The sequence below is a fragment of the Cydia strobilella genome, chromosome 7, assembly GCF_947568885.1.
Source record: "Cydia strobilella chromosome 7, ilCydStro3.1, whole genome shotgun sequence".
In the NCBI taxonomy this organism is placed as follows: domain Eukaryota; kingdom Metazoa; phylum Arthropoda; class Insecta; order Lepidoptera; family Tortricidae; genus Cydia; species Cydia strobilella.
The window spans coordinates 3,376,193-3,391,401 of NC_086047.1; the positions used below are offsets into that span (position 1 = coordinate 3,376,193).

Genomic DNA, 15,209 nt, shown 5'->3' on the forward strand with positions numbered 1-15,209 from the left:
TACATACGTTTTTGTTTTTTACACCCATCATATTTTCATCGTTAATATAATTAGACTAGGTACTTAATGCACTTATGCGTACAATGCATGCAATGTGCCATGAATAAACGTTTAATATTTTCTATTTCTTTATTATTAATTATTGTAGGTTACCACAAGATGCCGATATTAAAAATAAATGGATCAATGCTACTGGGCAAGAAAATTAGTTTCCGCAAAAATATAGCACCATTTGCTAGGAGCATTTCTTAGAGAAAGATTTCTGGGGATAAAATTGCCATACATCTCATCTAGCGTCCACACGCCTAAAACTTAGTTACTAATTTAGTAATTATTAGTGACATTCGGGCTCACTAAATTAATAAAAAGTGTTCCGTACCACGCAAACTAGCGTCAAATATTGGAATTTTGCCGCCCCCCTTCCTGATTTGATAGGTCACAATCTTACAATCAAATCAAGTGGGATCGATGAGCCAGTTTCATGTATGCTTTCACACCATACAATTAATTTGACAATTTAATCAGGTTGTCCCGTCTAGATTGGCCTTAAATGCTGCCACAAGAAAATTTATTGTTAAAGACGAATACTTACCTATGTAAGTAATTGCAGATTTGTGATTACAAAATAACAGCAATACCGAGTTAATAGACCTTTAAAGAACTATGATTTTATCTGTTTGACTTTAAGATATATTTAATGTTCACATTAACAACCTAGTTGGTCAATTAATAAGAAACAAATTTCTAGTTAGATATTTGTTGTACTGTACTACATATTATTTTTCATACAATCACGATTATCACTAATAATCATAAATAAAGTATCATCTAAATGTGTTAAAACATACGGTAATGAAATATCAATACCTAACTGAACACACAAATATCGATAAAACACTCCGATTACACTGTCCCCTCCCTATATCGTCGAATGGAAAGAAGTTCCAACGGTTAGCTACTCGCAGGCGTGTAGAGGTCTCCAAAACACCAGTGTAACGTGACCGTGAGATCCGTAACAAACCATGCGTAATTAGACCTTACTTATACTGGTTTTTTAGCCCTTTTCTCGCCTGTTAAGTAAGTGATTTTAAAATTATATAAAATAACGCCATCTGGTGTTGAGTAGTTGTATTAGGTGAACGTTGAGCGAGCTTTTGTGAGATGAATGAGATAATGAAAGAGTCGTATGTCATATAGCTTTGACATTATATTTTAAACCGTCACTCATGTAGCCTACAGTTGATATTCGTTCGAGAAATGTCCACCGGTAATAACTTTTTGGTATGGAAAGTTGCTACGAATCAGAGCAATTTTGTAAGTGTGTGACGTATTTTAACGTGGCTATGAATGTGTGAGTTTAGCGACACTGGTTTTCATACTAAATAGGAGTCATTTCACATCCACTAGTTTATTAATTCGTGTTAACAACCTAGTTGGTCAATTAATAAGAAACAAATTTCTAGTTAGATATTTGTTGTACTGTACTACATATTATTTTTCATACAATCACGATTATCACTACCTATATTATAATCATAAATAAAGTATCATCTAAATGTGTTAAAACATACGGTAATGAAATATCAATACCTAACTGAACACACAAATATCGATAAAACACTCCGATTACACTGTCCCCTCCCTATATCGTCGAATGGAAAGAAGTTCCAACGGTTAGCTACTCACAGGCGTGTAGAGGTCTCGAAAACACCAGTGTAACGTGACCGTGAGATCCGTAACAAACCATGCGTAATTAGACCTTACTTATACTGGTTTTTTAGCCCTTTTCTCGCCTGTTATGTAAGTGATTTTAAAATTATATAAAATAACGCCATCTGGTGTTGAGTAGTTGTATTAGGTGAACGTTGAGCGAGCTTTTGTGAGATGAATGAGATAATAATGAGTCGTATGTCATATAGCTTTGACATTATATTTTAAACCGTCACTCATGTAGCCTACAGTTGATATTCGTTCGAGAAATGTCCACCGGTAATAACTTTTTGGTATGGAAAGTTGCTACGAATCAGAGCAATTTTGTAAGTGTGTGACGTATATTAACGTGGCTATGAATGTGTGAGTTTAGCGACACTGGTTTTCATACTAAATAGGAGTCATTTCACATCCACTAGTTTATTAATTCGTGATTACAATCAAACAAAATATAATTCTGAATTTACCTTTGTTTTATTATGCCCTCTTGGCACTGATTACATATAGCCAAAGAACATAAAAAGTTACGGGGCTCGAAAATGCCCTAAATGATTTCGAGAAAAGAGCGTACGGCTGAGCCTGCTTGGCGAGGGTACTGCCATGCCCCCAGAGACATGATTCACCGCCAGAGCCAGACGTGCGACAGAAGTTTTTTTTTTATACCAATACGGTTGCAAACTAGCATACAACCTGCACGATGCTAAGCGGTTCCCGTAGATGCTATATACGCTTATAACATAACAGTACTTAACCAATACAATTGTAATAATGTATCGAAGTTGACGTCCATACATAGTATATTGACGAACTGAAATTCAATTAGCTAATCTTCGGTCAAATTCCCGCGGGGTGAGGTAGTTCCATTTGGGTCGGCCATTCTGTACTATCCCTGTGTGTTTTCGGTGGTGATTCTGTTCTGTACTTGTTCTGTCCTAGAAGGCTACTTACCCAAGTAAGGCCCGTCGAAGGCGAGGTGCAACGCTGACGTAGCAGCTATCAACGCCAGGGTCAGAAGGAAGACCCCGGGCTGCGGCGCGGTCATAAGGCGCCCATCGCACCAGAAGCGGTTGCGGCCCGCGAACACCTCCCACTTGCGCGTCACGCGCCGCCGCGCCATCTCACCATTACGTGTAACCTCACCCTGCAATCATCAAGAAAATGAGCATGGAGATGAGCATTTGATCACTAATCATTTCCATCGATAACTTACTTACTCAATCCGTTGGCACAGTGGCAAACTAATCGCGTCTCAGTGGCTAAGGTAAATCAATTGACCATGCCCAAAACGAGACAACAGATCATGTCATAGTTGTATTAAATTGACTACTTACGTATACATATAAAGACTTAAGAGTAGAAGAGAAAACGTTCGGGCTGTAGCGCCATCTACATTCACTGAATTTGATTTGATTAATCTTTGCAGAAAACATATAACGCCGTTTAGGTGCAACTAATAGTTCTGTTGATAATATTCGGGCGGGATTTTAGTGATGTATTCCTATTTGTCCCCGCCGGGCACAGATGGGATTAGGTGCATTCAAATGAATCATACCTATCTGTCCCAGTCTTATGTAAGGCGGCGGTCACATGGGGCGGGGACAAATGGGATTACACCTTTGTAGTGTGCTGTTCTACAATGAATACATTTTTCACTTCTCATGCTCGTAAAATTTTATTGAGTTTTAAGTCGCGTGTAAGCGGCACAAAGTTGCTTATTATGTTCTAGCACAGGGGTCACCAACACCTGTGGGGTGGCGGCAATTTTTGCACATTTGATTTAATAAATGAAATGCACAATTATGTAACGATATTACGGCAACAAATATTCAAATAAAAAATATTTCGTTCAAATACAAACTTCATGCATGAAGCCTTTTGACCATAGACAAATAGACTTTCCCTAAATGTCCCGCGTTTTGTGAGGTAAATAATCTTGTCTTGTAGTAACTTAATTACAGATGCTTGAAAAAAATTGAAATAAAAAAAAACAAGGTGCTCTACATAATAAAACGTTTGCAATTGTAACCAAATACATAATATTGTACGGACTGCGACGACATACATACTTTTTAGATACTTCGACAATGCCTAGGTTTGGCCTAGCTATATACATAAACATTGCTGTTTAGTGTGACATTGTACATTTATTTATTAATATTTTTCTTTTAAAATTTTACTTCATAAATTGCTGTTTTTGCTGTTATTTTCATTTTAAGTTAACAATATTTTAATGAAAGCATTTTGTTTTATCCTTTTGTGTAAAATACTATGTCTTTTTCTTTGAAACAAATGAATCTATAACAAATATATCTACTTCCTACAGACAAATTTTATATAACAATATTAACAAAAATATTCGTATGCACCCTAAACATTTGATCAATATTTGCTGTTTTTCGTTTATGTGTTATTTTTCTGTACCTAATAAGAGGCCGATTAACCGGCCATTTTTGCCGACTAGTCGCTGACTACAAATGTGGCCGGATAGTCGGCTTTCCCGACTAGTCGGTACATCTCTAATTACGACCCTTATTGACTTAGCAATAAAGTCCTGCATCTGCCATACAAACTGTCACTGCTGCAGCTAGCGGCCGGAGCGCCCCCGACCCGGCTGCGCTGGCCCGAGTACCTACCATTTTCTTTAGTGTTGAATAACCACGGTAAAATAACCTAACATATTGGATACTTCTGTATATTTTCTTCGCAATCGAAGACAAAAGCATATTATATATACTTTGCTTTGGCATAAATGCCCCATATAACATTTAAAACTTTCGCGGTTTGAACACATATTAAATCACATTTAGAAACGGGTCTATCGCGAATTTATTTTGTTACCTTTATTTACCGACGTTTCGACACAGGTTTCACTGGTCGTGGTCGCGGCTAACTGACGTCCCAGCAAAATGTCAAAACAGAGATTTGTGTGACTACCTGAAAGAACACATAGCGGCAGTAAAAAATCGCCCAGTAAACAAGTCCGCGATCGCCGAACATCTACTTACATGCGGCGCAAATCACTGGATTGAGCTTCATAAACCAAAAGTTGTCTCCACTGAACGCCATTATTATCCTCGAGTTGTGCGAGAAGCGATTGAAATCAAGAAGCACCCCAGAAATTTTAATAGGGAAGATGGTTTTAACTTATCGGCAACTTGGGGACCAGTGATCCAGAAGTTAAAGCCAAGGGATCTATCTTCGGATGTGTGCGAGGATGTTGTGAGTGTTGTGTGTCGGACTATTGACAATAATTAACTTTTATGTGTAGTGGGTGGTTTGAAAATGTGATGTCTACCTCAAACTTTAAATGCACTTTTCGTGGGGTAGTCACACAAATCTCTGTTTTGACATTTTGCTGGGACGTCAGTTAGCCGCGACCACGACCAGTGAAACCTGTGTCGAAACGTCGGTAAATAAAGGTAACAAAATAAATTCGCGATAGACCCGTTTCTAAATGTGATTTAATATAAATGCCCCATTTTATCCTCTACTGGCATAATTTGCCTCGGATGAACTGGGTCGCTTTATGCCGTATTTGTATAATCTACTGTTTGATACAAGATACAAGTAATACAAACCTTCCCCGTATGGTAGGAGCTCCACACGTTCTTCAATATCTGAGAGCATATGCACATGCTCCGTTCACCCGCGTCATCTGTAACAATGGCCTTTTCGATTACCTATATTATAAATTAATTTAAACTTTCACGATTTTTACTCATTATTATTCACAACGACGGGACTTAAGAGCCCTTATTCCCTGGAGCGTTCATCGATTTCACGAAATAACACTCAATAGATGGCGTTGACGCGCGGTACGCGAGCGCCGGCAACTATAACGCGTTTTGAACGCAGAGAAGAATAATCTTGATCTTTGTCGATTTCAATAGCAAGTAACATTATTTTTATTGTTATAGCCACTCTTTTATTTTATTTTATATGCATGGTAGTAGTAATTTCAGTTTATTATGTTAAGAACATATACATACTTGTACCCAGAGATGACCAGGGTGCCTAGCCAAGATGCCAACCGTTTAGGTACTTATAGTTTACATTAAAACCAAATCTGCAGCTGGCCTCTGAAATGGGTAATAGAAACGCGATCCGTATGTCTTTCATTTTCCAAATGACCAGGGTGCCTAGCCAAGATGCCAACCGTTTATGGCGTAGCAAACGAAACGTAACTGTCTCTGTCGCACTAATATTGAAGAGTGATAGAGAGAGATTACGCTATTGTTCGCTTCGGAACGAACGACTGGAATCTTGGCTAGGCACTCGGGTTTAGTACCTACAGTTTACGTTAAAACCACTTAAAACCAAATCTGTAGCTGGCCACTGAAATGGGTAATAGAACCGCGTTCCGCATGTGTTTTGCTTTCCAGATAATCAGAGTACCTAGCCAAGATGCCAGTCGTTCGTTCCGTAGCGAACGATAGGGTAATTTCTCTCTATCACTCTTCCATATTAGTGCGACAAGAGACGGTTGCGTTTCGTTCGCTACGGAGCGTAAACGGTTGGCATCTTGGCTAGGCACCCTGGTCATCTGCAAAGCGAAACACATACGGAACGCGTTTCTATTACCCATTACAGTGGCCAGCTATAGATTTGGTTTTAATGTAAACTATAGGTACCTAAACCTGGGTGCCTAGCCAAAATGCCAGTCGTTCGTTCCGCAGCGAACGATAGGGTAATCTCTCTCTATCACTCTTCCATATTAGTGCGACAAGAGACGGTTGCGTTTCGTTCGCTACGGAGCGTAAACGGTTGGCATCTTGGCTAGGCACCCTGGTCATCTGCAAAGCGAAACACATACGGAACGCGTTTCTATTACCCATTACAGTGGCCAGCTATAGATTTGGTTTTAATGTAAACTATAGGTACCTAAACCTGGGTGCCTAGCCAAGATGCCAGTCGTTCGTTCCGCAGCGAACGATAGGGTAATCGCTCTCTATCACTCTTCCATATTAGTGCGACAGAGACGGTTGCGTTTCGTTCGCTACGGAGCGTAAACAGTTGGCATCTTGGCTAGGCACCCTGGTCATCTGCAAAGCGAAACACATACGGAACGCGTTTCTACTTCCCATTCAGAGGCCAGCTACAGATTTGGTTTTAATGTAGACTATAGGTACCTAAACGGTTGGCATTTTGGCTAGGCACCCTGGTCATCTGGAAAGCGAAAGACATAAGGAACGCGTTTCTACTACCCATTTTAGAGGCCAGCTACAGATTTGGTTTTAATGTAAATTATATTATAGATACCTAAACGGTTGGCATCTTGGCTAGGCACCTTGGTCATCTGGAAAGGGAAAGACATACGGAACCCGTTTCTACTACCCATCCAGAGGCCAGCTACAGATTTGGTTTTAATGTAAACTATAGGTACCTAAACGGTTGGCATCTTGGCTAGGCACCTTGGTCATTTGGAAAGGGAAAGACATACGGAACCCGTTTCTACTACCCATCCAGAGGCCAGCTACAGATTTGGTTTTAATGTAAACTATAGGTACCTAAACGGTTGGCATCTTGGCTAGGCACCCTGGTCATCTAGAAAGCGAAAGATACAAGGAACGCGTTTCTACGACCCATTTTAGAGACCAGCTACAGATTTGGTTTTAATGTAAATTATATTCTAGGTACCTAAACGGTTGGCATCTAGCACCTTGGTCATCTGGAAAGGGAAAGACATATGGAACCCGTTTCTACTACCCATTCAGAGGCCAGCTACAGATTTGGTTTTAATGTAAACTATAGGTACTCAAACGGTTGGCATCTTGGCTAGGCACCCTGGTCATCTAGAAAGCGAAAGATACAAGGAACGCGTTTCTACGACCCATTTTAGAGGCCAGGTACAGATTTGGTTTTAATGTAAACTATATTCTAGGTACCTAAACGGTTGGCATCTTGGCTAGGCACCTTGGTCATCTGGAAAGGGAAAGACATACGGAACCCGTTTCTACTACCCATTCAGAGGCCAGCTACAGATTTGGTTTTAATCTAAACTATAGGTACCTAAACGGTTGGCATCTTGGCTAGGCACCCTGAATAGACCCGATCACCTAGGCGAAAATATTTAATATTTGTGCTATAAAATGTACCTATGATTACATTGATCACCTAAGGATCAAGATTTTCTAATCGCAGTATACACCACTTCTCGGAACTAGCTCGTTGATTACGAACGAAACAAACGCCTGACGATCGAGCGCAGGTCCGTCCCCTTAGCGCGCCCGGCGGAGACTGAGCGCGCAGTGTCGGTGCAGCGTGATTTATACGTCTTTTAAAAATATTTAAATTTACGGTAAAATAGGTCCTATAGTTATGATTATTTTTTTATGGGTTCACATAAAGTTAGAGTTTGCTATAATATTATTTTGAGGGCAAAATATAAGTACAATTTGCGATAAAAAAATATAATGCGACCCTGTTTTCACCGAAAAAATGAAGAAAACTCGGAAGGTTATTTTTTTAAATGAATCTTTGATTTTCAATCATTTCAGCCCCTCGTACAAGATATGGTGAATTGAATTGTAATAATTCATGTACCAAATGATTCTTGTTTACTGCAAAATTGGCAACCGAAACGACACCTTTCACTGCAAATTTTTAAAAATACTCCCAGGAAAACTCATTTATTTTAGGTTTAAAAAGAGAAAATGCAAACTTTTATTATTTCAGCCGCTAGTTAAGGAAATGATTATTTAAGAACGTTAACAGTTTTTGAATAAATACTAATAGTTACGTCGTAATGTTGAATGAAAAAGGAAGCATTTTGCAAAATACGCTCGTTTGTAGGAATAAGGCGTCTTAATCGCGTAGTTTTAAATTTACCTCCGACTCGCGCGCCTAGAAGATGTTGATGTCAACTTTAGCCAGTCTTCTCCGAGACCACGGGGACAACGCCGTCCTCGAACCGTCGGAGGTAAATTTAAAACTTATTTTACGCGATTAAGTCCCGTCGTTGTGAATAATAATTATAAATTAATGATCTATTTAACGCCTAATTATACAATATTGTACTCTTTTGGTATTTAATAACTAATAAGCCTTGTTTCGTCGCTTTTGTTAAATTAGTGCCTGTACTAATTTAAAACCTAAAAACGCTAGGCAATGATATTATATAACTATAGATATGTTATACTCATACATAGCCTCATGCATGAAATTTATATTTGAACGAACTATTTTTTTTATTCGGATGTTTGTTACCGTTATATCATGTTACAAATGCATTTCCGTTATTAAATTATCATTTAATTGCTTAAAATTATAAATAAAGAGTATTAGTATATTAGTATTAGTATACAAAAATTTGCCCGCGAAAAGCTAGTGAGCGAAACGTCACGTGACGTCACGCGTTCGACAGATTAGTAAACATATAAGTGTCATTAGTAGCAAACGTCAGTTGGACCGTCCAACGTGTGACGTCATCACGCTCTGTAGAATTCGCGCCAACAATTACGAGCGTTTTAAGTTTAACCGCTCAAAATTTTTCAACATTTTAAATATTTTTAAATAAAATAATGTGAAGGTAAGTATTTTAATTTTTTCCGGTGTTCAAACGATATAAATTATGATTATTAAAATTAAAAAAAAATCTTGCATAGAGCTAATTAAAGAGCACAAAAACTACTTCCATGTATTTCATTACCGAATACGAATGAGTCTATTTATGTGGATAAATTTTCGCATACCATTTACCTTTGTTACATTCGATGTTGAATATAAGCTTGTCTCTTTGGGCCGATACCGACGGACTGCAACCCGACTGCAATTTGTATGGGAACTGCACGCCGACTGCAACGTCGGGAACTGTCCCATACAACTTGCAGTCGGGTTGCAGTCCGTCGGGATTATCTTGCGGTGTGCGGGAGCTCGTTAGCACGTGCACAATGCACATCGCTCGCTTGCCTAGGCGCAACTAAAGATCAATTGTGGTATTTTCTATAAAAAGGGACCTTATTGTCGATGGCGCTTACGCCATTATAAACGATGCTCCGATATAAATACAATGCCGCACGACGCTGTGCGGCGTAAGCGCCGTCGACAATAAGGTCCCTTTTTGTAGAAAATGCCCCAATTGTACAATTTAAGTTAAGTGATTCAATTTTGAAACGCAAAACCTATCATATCAGGAGTTATAATATCATTGACGCTAGATGATGACGAGAAGATAATAAATATGATAATGAATAATATTTTTATATAACACATACTAAACTGGCAGTTTGATTGCCCTGATTTGTCCAACCTATCAGTCATATTAGTACATAAGCAGGATGATTGAGTAAATTGGCCAACAAAACGGTCATTTTAGTATTTGGGATATATAAACAAAGTTTAGACCTAAAATTTATACAACAGGCTTGACAAACTTGACGAGTATAAAATTTTCGTAATAGTTAAATGTTTTCTGTGAAACACGAACCAAAGAATGAAGCAATACAGTTTATACAGTAGCCAGTGAGTAGCCTATGGCCACAGAATAAGTAATAGTATTATCATACAGAACGGCCACGCACCGCCCCGCCCCGACTAGAATTACCTCGCCCCGCGACAGCAGATTGACGGCCGTTTGCCGGCCGCTCAGTACCTACTATTTTTAAGCAACTTACTCACACTATGTATGACGCATGACGCGTGCACAGACGTGCCGTTCACACATAGAAACGCAAGTGATTTTTGATGTATAGCGTGTCCGCCCTGTGCTATGGCTATAAAATTGCCACTAATCTCGTAGAAATCTTGTATCTTAAGGACGTGAATTTATGGGGATCTGAGCATGTCTGTTTAGACCGCCAAAGACGTCAACTGTACCCATTGGAGTCAATTTTACCCATTGGAAAGAAATAAATATTTCACTACATACAACAGTAGTTAAACCAATGACATGATATGATAATTCTAATGATTTGGAGCTCTGATAGTAAAATAATTTTACGTGTAATACTGATAAGATTAGGATTAGGGCGATGACGAAAACGCACGTGGTTTGATAACCCTCATCCGATATCGGATGTCGGACACGATCACAAAGAAGAAATATAATGTATAAAAGTGCCTTTTTATAGTTATTTATTCATTTATAATCTTTATTTGCTCAAAAAAAGCGTTGAGTTTATCAAAAATAAGGACTTGATGCTATGCCATGCAGACAGGGGATCGGACAGTGTGAAAACGCTCTTACGAGACTAACTAGGAATTCCCATTTGTACCTATTACGCGGTTATCACACGGATGCGATTACGCACGTCGCTCCAGTGTATGAGCAATTGAGCATAACAGCGTTAGGTATGCATACTCGTATAACGATGTCCCGCACACACGGAGGAGCTGCGTGCGAATTCGCATTCAAATGTGACTTCCTTGGAAAGATGTGACCCATTATAATTGCGCATGTGTGCTTTGGCCTATTAGAAAAAGTTGTCAGTAATAAAAATAAAAACATTTTGCTAGACATTGCTTCTAACTCAGATTTAACTTTTCACGAATTTTAAACATTATTAATTATAAAACGGGACTTGAAACTTAATTAAATGATGACGTTAAATAAGAGAATAACTGTCAAATCTCAAGGAGGAGCGTATAATGTCGCCGGCTCGCCGCTCGTTCAAGGCCAGGTCAATCAGTGCCGCTATGCTCGACAATCGTACTAATCGTAGGCCGAATAACTGCACTTTTGGCTGCCGATTATATTAGTAAGAGATACGGTATATATGGTCGACCTTCACCTTTATGTCTGACGGATGAAACTTATATTTTATGAAAGAAAATATATTCCTTAACATAAATAATCAGGGTTGCCAAAAGAAATAAGGTCAAAGCTATTTTTAATAAATATTTGAAAAAAAAATTCATCAAATTTCTCTGACTTGTCTGACAAACGAAATAAGTTCCAATGGAAATTATGCAACGTGTACAACATGAATCAATTACGTTGCCTATCTTTTTCCGGTCACTATTATGTGGTTGCCGTGTTTAAACAGGTGAGTTTTTATCGATAATTGCACTCATCTGTCTGACCCTTGAATTATATATCAAAATGATGGTAATTTTATTGCAAATACAGTGATATAAGTTTGCCTACAAAAATCCGGTCACAAATAAGGGTTGCCAGGATTTTAAATAAAATAAGAAGGGAAGACTTTTAACGATAACTCATAAAATGAAAAATTAAGAAAAAACTGTATTCTTAAGACTCATTGCATTGCATTATGAATATTAAATAGTCATACTTTTCACCAATACAGTAGAAGTTATATGTGCACAAGCACACAGTAATTTGGACAAATAGTGCTTAATTAATGATAAGATTAGCAAGGAATGTTACATATTAATATAATTACCAACTCATTTTCTCATTATATCACCAATGAAATAGCTTTTATTTTAAGTGACGTTTTCAACCAAAAGGTCATTGTCAGTTGTTGATAAGGTTGATTTCAAAGCTATATGGAAATAGTGCATTATTGACAACCATGAACTAACAATCAAGTACCCTTTTGGTTGAAAATGGCACAAATATTAATCCTTCTGAATAAATTTGGTCAATAAAGTATACATATTTCTGTCTTTATGGGCAAATAGCCTGGGCTGAAGAGTGTACGTAAAATCACCAAACTTTAGTTTGTCTCATTTTCTATTATCATTGATGTTTTGTAATTTTTACAACACAATTATTATAGTTTGTTACAAAAAATCGGCAGAAGTTTTTGCAGCACTAACTAAAAATGCCTTCTATAAAATCCATGTAGGTGCTAGCAGGGATTTACAAATATCGGTGTTTCATGGTGATATTTTATGGCCTTTTACATAGATGAGCTATATGCGTGCACCCGTGAGGGACAGACAGAACATAATGCGACAATATGATTGGTTGATTAGATTTGTAGCCCACCATAAGCCATTATAAATTTACGGTAGGGATTTAAAAAAAAAACTGAGACTGTGACAAAGACAAACAATAACAGCGCTTTCTCTGCTACTCCTACTGAAAGATACATAAGTCATTTCCCCCCACCCCTCATGACCGATCCAGTTATACTAGATTCATGCCTTTTATTTTATATAATTGTCCAATTTCTTTTGGATAATAATCACTCTATGATAACATTAAAACTGTTGTACAAGGAGTAAGATGTGCCAATTGCAATCACAGAAGTTTGAGGGTTAGAAATATAGAAATTATGCTTTTACCAATAAATTTTCCGGAACTTACATACGAAATAATGTTTGAAATTTACCAGTTGCTTTTCAGAAAATGAGGTTTTATATATTTTACAGGGATAAATTTAAAGAATGTGAACTGAGGCATGCAGACCTGCAAGATGTCCTTTTGTTCTGCAGGAACAGAGTATAGTATAATGTACGCTGCATACCATCTCCGGGACGTTCCGCTTGGAAGAGTCAGTGAAATATCTGATTTGGGACTCAAACTGGATGTGGAGCTCGACTTTCGTACACATATAACACAGATGTGTAAAGCCGCTACGAAAACGCTCGGGTTCATAATGAGGGTATCCGCGAAGTTTAAAAACATCAGGGTGGCGATATTGTTGTACAATGCTTACGTCCGCAGTAAGTTGGAGTTTGGAGCCATAGCGTGGGACCCCAGCGAGGAAAAATACCAGTTAATGGTGGAGAGAGTCCAAAGACGATTCGCCCGACACCTGTACAAGAGGCAGTATGGATATTACCCTCTCCTGTATCCCTCGCTTTTCGTCTCGGGTATGGTGGGGCTTCACACACTGGAGCTAAGGCGGAAACTGTTGTTGTTAATGCACTACTATGGTGTAATAAACAACACAGTAAATAATCCGAGTGTACTGGAGAGACTCGGCCTGTTCGTCCCGGTGTGGCGTCCCTGTCCCCCGGGCCTGAGCGCGCTGCCCGCGCGGCGCCCGGCGCGCCTCTTCGCGGGGTGCCCCGCGCGCACCCGCCGCGCCGCTAATTCGCCCACGGCTCGGGCACTGGAGCTTCTTAATGTCTTGTCCATCCGTGCCCCACAGATCGACATATTCGCGGATAGTGTTGGTAGTTTTGGTAGAGTGCTCTCAGTATTCCTGAGTCAATACCTGACGAAATAATGTTTGACTACTATTTTGTTATAATGATGATATATGTAAATAATTAATGATAATAATGATGATTTTAATGTAATTAATTTAATTTATTTAATAACCCTATATGTATGTACTATTTTTGTAAATAATTAATTGTGTTTCAATGTGTGTATTTGTTTTTGTAATGCTACCATAGTTTGTAATAGCTAGTTTATAAGCGATTTGGTTAAACTGTAATGCTTATAAATGTAAATAAATAAATTCAATAATGTAGTAACTATAGTAAAGAATAATGTAGTAATTATTCCAGGGCAGTAACCATCATTAAGTCAGGGATTGTGTTGAATGAACACAACTAGCAATGACAACCACTGTTTTCCTTCAGGAGTCCATACAGAACATCATCAAAGGCCCTTTTTAACCTGTTGTCATCTGAAAACATTTTTTGGCCAGATTCTAGGCTAGTGAAGTCAAGAGTCTAGGATAGGGTATCCCATTCAAAATTTCTTTAAAAATTAACACTACTAAAAACATGAGGATCTGTTACATACCCACATTATGGGCATATCTCAGTCAGTCAACCTGTGACCTCAGTTTGACAGGCCATCAAATTGCTTAACAAATATAATATACAGAATGATGTCATCACTCACGGCCAGCGCCGCGGCGCCCTACGCGGGTTCTCCAGGACCTAGCACGTTATTCTCACCAAAGAAACTGCCCACAACAACGTCTGCTCATACACAGACCTTGTAAACATGTCTAAACATATCATAACAGGAGAGTAACGCATAAACATGTATCGAAGGAGCCCGTGGGCGGGATGAGCCCCGGCTGTCGCCCTCGTCCCTTGCACTCACCTGTCGGTCGCGCGGATCATCCAACCCGAGCCCGGGAAGCTCCGACGCGACGTCTTGGCTCTAGTAAACACTCTCGCACGACACGACACTTCACAAGCAATTCACGGGCTCCTTATCTATCGTCAAAACTTTGGTGGTACGATACAATACACTCAAGTACGTACCGTCAAGACAATGTATGGACAAAAATATTTGTCGAATGTGTCAATAAATAATGAATTCATTATTAATACTTAAAATGAAGTAACAAACTTTCTCTTGCTTTTTTTGGTTGTCTAACTAAAATTACCACAGATTCGATCACATGATAACAAAATGTTAAGTTGTCAAGTTCGAGTGTGTCAATCATTTTTTGTTACATATAAGTCTTGCCAAATTGGTGATTTTGAGAATTAACTAATGAAAATTGTGAAAAATTTACTATTTCTAGACCAACAACTATTTCTGTTAAAAAAATAATTTAATAAAGTTTTATGCAATTATCACAACAGCTTTATAATTACAGTCTGGAATAATCTTGGAACGTCACCAAGACAGTGACACTGACAGAAAAGTGACACATTTCAGCTGGAAATATTGG

At 38.5% G+C, this 15,209-nt stretch overlaps 1 protein-coding gene across 1 annotated transcript in view; it reads right to left on the reverse strand.

Annotated features, from left to right (window-relative positions):
* Positions 1–14,936, reverse strand: part of LOC134742931 (palmitoyltransferase ZDHHC18-like) — a 32,029-nt gene extending 17,093 nt beyond the window's left edge. Inside the window, exons 1-3 of the mRNA XM_063676144.1 lie at positions 14,630–14,936; positions 5,289–5,365; positions 2,659–2,851 (exon numbers count right to left, since the gene is read on the reverse strand). Coding sequence (XP_063532214.1) covers positions 2,659–2,851; positions 5,289–5,345 — 250 coding nt within the window. The 5' untranslated portion in view covers positions 5,346–5,365; positions 14,630–14,936. The remainder of the gene's footprint in view (positions 1–2,658; positions 2,852–5,288; positions 5,366–14,629) is intronic.
* Positions 14,937–15,209: the final 273 nt, after the last annotated feature.